A 6,000-nucleotide genomic window follows, 5' to 3' on the forward strand; every position below is an offset into this window, starting at 1 on the left:
TGTATTTTCGCTAGCAGAAAACACCAGCATTGTTTTTCATGCTCCCTACTTGCTCTTGCATTTAATCAAATCTTAGGATTCAATCTTCCGTGAGTTAAATTTATTATCATGAAATATTTTTTTTTACATCAAGCTTTCTAGAATACCAAACGGAACAGACACCAAAATTTGATGTAATAATTGAGTTTTAATACTATGGGTGTGGTTTACAAATTGTTTGTGTTTCTACGGAGAACAAACACAAGGAGGACGAAGCTAATGTGAAAGCTGCAAACTTGAGTGAAAGATCTAGAATGAGACACAAGTTTACAACTCTCACTTTAGCTTCATCATCCTTTCATTATGGATGTGAAACATTTTGTAAAACCCTAAAAGGTACGTTTGTGAAACATTTTATGAGTTGATATGTTGTTGCTCAAAATGTTTGCCTTGTTTAAATTTCAATATCATGCTAATACATTTTGACTGGCAAGAAAGGTGAATGAAAAAAATTAACTCAAAGAAACGCTTACTATGAGTGTGGTTCACAAATTGTTTGTGTTGCTATGAAGAAAAAATACAAGGAGGATGAAGCGGAAGTGAAAGCTACAAACTTGTGTGAAAGACCCAGAAAGAATTCCATTTAGATTTAACACAAGTATGCAGGTCTCACTTCAGCTTCATCTTCCTTTCATTGTGGATTCTATTCTGAGACAAGTAGATCATTACTTTGTCTTCATTCTCCATGAATCTTTTCAATAAAAGGTAAGTTTGTGAAACATTTTATGAGTTGATATGTTGTTGTTGTTCAAAATGTTTGCCTTGTCGAGGTTTGTTCATGTTTTTGTATGTTCTAGAACAAACTTGTTTGTGCAGCTAGATGTGATTTAGTCCAACTCTAATTCCAGTTGAGTTTATTATATCGTATGTAGATTGCTTGTTTCATTAATCCATCACTGAACATATGCATTCATTTAAATTGATTTAGAAGATGATAATCAGAAAATTAAGTTATATTTAAAAACCAACTTATATCAATCAATATTTTTTGAATTGTATGCATCTTGTAATTCATCTTTTAAGTTGTTTAAAAAACAAGTTAATTTTTCAGATTAGTATCTTCTAAACCAATTTGAGTGGTTGTATATGTTTATTGATGGGTAAGAAGAAACAAGCAATCCACATATTTTATAATACTCATATACATTCCACCATGGTTGGAATATATAACTGTGGTGAAATGTTAATTTTATTCGCGCTTTAATTAAATTGTTGTTGCTGGGTTTCGAACCCACGACCTGTATATGTCAAAACAGTTATTTAAGATAACCATTGTGATAGGAAGTGTGTTATCTAGTTTATCACTACGGTCAGACGTCCGTAGTGAAAAACAACATACTTACAACTACACCGTGTTTTACTATGGTTTGTTAACCGTGATGATATCCCTTTTTTAACTATGGTGCAAGAGTCTTTACGTGCTTGTTTGGCTTTTTCTAACGGATGTTGTACTTGTGATATACAAGTGTCAAACCCCAACCCATGTTAAACATCACGATTTACTTACTCTTAGAGTTGTTTGTACTTTATAGGTTACTCGAATCATTTTCCCTCTTATTTTTTATTGGTTCCCGTTTAGATATTAGAATCCAACCTCTCATTTTATTTGAAATAGTGTTTCATGTGGTTCTTTATCTTATTTTTAATTAGTTAATATAGTATGATTTTAAACTAAAAGGATGACAAAAAAAAATTGTACTTTTGCAAGGAGAGAACAATAGCATTGTTTTTCATGCTCTCTATTTGCTCTTGCATTTAAGAAAGCTTCAATGAGTTTAATTTAAAAGACTTTTTAGAAACTAGGATGACCAAAAAAACTCTTGTATTTTCGCTAGCAGAAAACAACATCATGTTTTTCATGCTCCCTACTTGCTCTTGCATTTAAGAAAATCATAGTTTCCAAGCTTCAATGAGTTTAATTTATTATCATGAAATATTATTTGTAATTGTACATCAATCTTTGTAGAATCCCAAACGGAACAGACACCAAAATTTGATGTAACAACTGAGTTTAAAATGACAAACAGAAAAAAAAGATAAAACAAAAGCTTGAAGATGTTGAATTACAAGACAGTCCCTGTATACTAGTACTAGCTAGCTAGCTTATACTCATGATGACTAACTTGCTATACTGTAGTTAAGGAAAAAACAAAAGAAAAATGATGATGAGATGCTTGTAAAATAAATGAGTTTTTCACGTACTCTGTTACTTGTACATACAACGTTACATTAAGCAATAACAAAGAGAGTGATGTTTGGTAAGGAGTGTCCACTAGACATATGCATTTTTAGCAGAATGTTTGCTGGATTTGTTGAGCCAATTCTTCTGCACTCAGTTGGCATTCAATTCCAATCTATTCACCAAAACATTTGTTAGTATAGTCAATCATAAGCTTCTTTAATCAGATAATAATCAATAATGTAGACATGTCTTTTCACTAAATGAGGACAAGTTTTCTCAATGCATGCATCTTTGTTTGTCGGAAAGGTGCAGTTAGTACTTTCACACTGCATCAAATTTTTAACCATTGTCTTTTTAATTTTCATATTTAATACTCATAGTAAAGATGCATACTTTATTTTTATTTTAATATTTAATACTCATTGTTTAGATCTGCAATGTAAAAGTTTATAAAAAAAGGGCATAGCAGAGCGGATACGAGAGTGCGGGTCTAAAATTTTAATCCGTTTCTAAAAGTGTAGATAAAACATACATGTTTGACGGACCTGATCCATTTTACCACCTTACGTAAGAATATAAGAAGTGAATAAACCATTAAACTCACACACAACCATAAAGTTTAAAGTTTGAATCTTGATGCTCACATTCACTTGGTAATATTGATTTTAGGTCATTGAACTAAGATATATAGATAAGGGATGCAAATATCGCAGACCAAAAAACGTATACCGAGTTTACACATACTCATACCATATACTCGATTTTTTCTAGAATAGAAAACACCTAAGTTTAATTAAAAAAAACCTATTTAATTAAAAGTGTTAAACACATGTCATAAAAACAAAAATATTTTTAAGCCTATCAAATTTATTTAAATAAATAAGAATAAATTTATTATCATTGTATTATATTTTCTATTTTAAATTAAAATATAAAAACAAAATTTTATTATTTTAAACAACTTGTAAAAATAAACTAAATAAATTTAATAAACAATACTATAGATTATTTTCATAAATTCAAAAAAAACAAATAATTTCACAAAACTTATCCTAAATAAATTCGGACAAGTCAATACAAATAAATATTTTATCTTATTTTTCTTTTGATTTGCTAATTTTTTTAAACATCAATTACATTTATTCAAATGAAATAAATTTTGAATAGATTAATAAGCCAACGACTAAAAATAAATCTTTAACAGAAGGCAAATTTAGACTTTAGTAGACCATCTTGGGAAAGCCTATCTCTGCATAGCTTAATGAAGTAATGAACCTTATTTGCTCACAAAGATGTATGCTCTTATTTATGAGATTTTCCCATCACTTCACCTTATGTGCTGTCACACTTTAAAATTTTAATTATTAAATGACCTTTTAAATATTTTTCTTCAATTATTTGTTCCGTTACATATACTGTAGTATTTGTTTTTATGCATGTCAGACATTAAATACTAAAAATGACTTTTATACTATTCATGTGATAATAAAGCTCTAGAAATAATTTAACTTTATTTTTCATCAAAAAATACTAAATTAAAGTGTAAAAAAAAAAGGAAAAAATTGACAAGACTATACATGCATTTGAATAAACGTACCTTAATAGTGAATGAGTTCAACATGGTATCATCAGAAGTACTATTAATGTTAACATGAAGTATTTCAAGTGCAAGATTTTCCAGCGCAGATATAATCTTCAAAGCTTGTCCTGGAATCCTTTGAGAAACAGTTTTCAACAAAACATGAGGACCTGAAAACTTCACCTCCACGTCAGCAACATGAGACTTAGAGTTAGCCACAAGTTCATTGATATTATCATTCACCGATGAAGCAGATGAAGAAGTAGTAGGAGATGGATCAAGAGGTGAGAGTAAAATATTGTTGTAGCTTTGTTGCATTCTTGGCTTGTAAGGGCTACTTGGTTGTGGTGTTCTTGGACTAATTGGTAGGTTTAGTCTTGGACTCAACGGTGGTTTTCGGGGACTTAACGGCGAAGGTCGTGGACTCGATGAAAGTATTCTCGGACTTAGTACTTCGGTGTATACCTTACGTTGTTTTTTCGCTTCGAGTGCTTGGAGGAGTTGTTGCAACTCGTTGATGTAATCCACTACGCCTCCAATTATTGATGCTTGATCTCCCTAATTAAAGAAATGAGATATTAATGAATCGTACTTTATGTTTTGCGTTAATAGTGTTTTAGTACTATTGTTGTTTGAGTTTTAAATGTGTTTTAATCGACAGACATTCTCAATCTTGTCAAAAAAACATAGGCAAAAATGTTATTAAGACAAAAATAAAAGACCTTTTAAAAAACAAAAAAAGACCATACGTTATGGCCTGAGCTGTCTCAAAGTTGAGAAACTCTGTATAAGAAGTTGAAGTTACTTTCAGTTGAATTATGAAAAAGACCGTCTTGCATACTCTCAAAGACGACTCTGGTCGTGACAAAATATAAATGATGTTGTGGTGAGTGCTTACCCTTTTGACATAAAAGCAAGGCATGAGTGATCTTAAAACAGACAAATGTTCATTCATTTGCTTTCTTCGGTTCCGTTCGACGGTAATGTGAGAAACTCTTTGTTGTCCATCACTGTTAATGATCTGTTCTTGTAGCAAAGACGGTGTGAGTTTCTGTCTCTTGTTTTTGTGTTCAGTTTCAACTTCAGTTTCAGAATCTTGCTGTGAAGAAACTGATTTCTGAGACAGTAATCTAGAAGTGGAAGTTGAATCATTCTCTTTTGGAGTAATAACAGTTTCAGGTTGGTTGTTGTTGTTAATGAGAGGAAAATCAGTGAAATTTTCTAGACTCTCCAAAATGGCAAAAAGATCATCGTCTGTTCTGTCTTCAAATATATCATATAAACTCTCATCCATTGGAAAAGACAGACAAAAATGGAGTAAAAGTAAATATAAGAGAGGAAGGAATCACTGAATGCAATATGCAGAAGTAGCAGAGCAGAGAGACAGAATACAGAAAAGTAATGAGAGAGAGAGAGAGAAGAGATAGATAGAATGGAGAAAGAGAAGGGTTTTTGCAAGTTTTATATAGTGATAGTAGTGCTAAAGGAGTAATGTTGATGGAGTAATAAAAATATATATATTTATATATATACAAGTACTAGATATATATAAACTTAAATTGAGGTAGTTAGTTATTTTGTCTGATAATGATTTATTACAAGGACAGCAAGTGGAGGGTACTATGCATGAGTTAAAAATGCTGTTTGTAATTAGGAAGATGAGAGAGGGGAGAGCATTGAAATTGTGATTCATAAATACCTCTGATGTTGTTGATTAATATGTCACTGAAATGTTTGTGTTTTTTTTGTTTGGGAGTGAGTGAACGGTAAAATATTTAAACTTGATTTGATGTACCTCGGATACTTCTAGCACTCAAATAATGCAACACCATTTTGTAATAGTACTATAAACTGACTTCCTTACACCAGTCTTTAAAGAGTCCTTAAAGAAGAAGATTGTTTATTGAAGCAATCACTACTAAATCTATTATAATATATCATAGGTTACCTATGGATTTGATATTCAAAGATATTTGAATGAGATTATAATAGGGGGACATATTTCAGCCGACTGATTCAAATAGACCAATTTATTGTAATTTTTGTGCAAATAGTTTAGATTGGATCGGATATCGGTTTGCTTCAGTTGTTAAATTTAGATAGTATGAAAATTCGGACGAGTTCAAATGATTATTTTGGATCCGTCAAAAACCAAACTCGACTATTATTTAATTTTCTATATATTTTTATTATTATATAT

General features: G+C 30.8%; 1 protein-coding gene across 1 annotated transcript; it reads right to left on the reverse strand.

Annotated features, from left to right (window-relative positions):
- Nucleotides 1–2,033: 2,033 nt before the first annotated feature.
- On the reverse strand, nt 2,034–5,193 carry LOC131622546 (transcription factor SPEECHLESS-like). The gene is made up of 3 exons (XM_058893583.1): nt 4,699–5,193; nt 3,819–4,358; nt 2,034–2,393 (listed from the first exon to the last, which is right to left on the reverse strand). The coding sequence occupies exons 1-3, from the start codon at nt 5,092–5,094 to the stop codon at nt 2,328–2,330; spliced, it is 1,002 nt and encodes a 333-aa protein (XP_058749566.1). The 5' UTR covers nt 5,095–5,193; the 3' UTR covers nt 2,034–2,327.
- Between the last annotated feature and the right edge of the window lie 807 nt (nt 5,194–6,000).

The sequence above is a fragment of the Vicia villosa genome, unplaced genomic scaffold, assembly GCF_029867415.1.
Source record: "Vicia villosa cultivar HV-30 ecotype Madison, WI unplaced genomic scaffold, Vvil1.0 ctg.000032F_1_1_3, whole genome shotgun sequence".
NCBI classification, from domain to species: domain Eukaryota; kingdom Viridiplantae; phylum Streptophyta; class Magnoliopsida; order Fabales; family Fabaceae; genus Vicia; species Vicia villosa.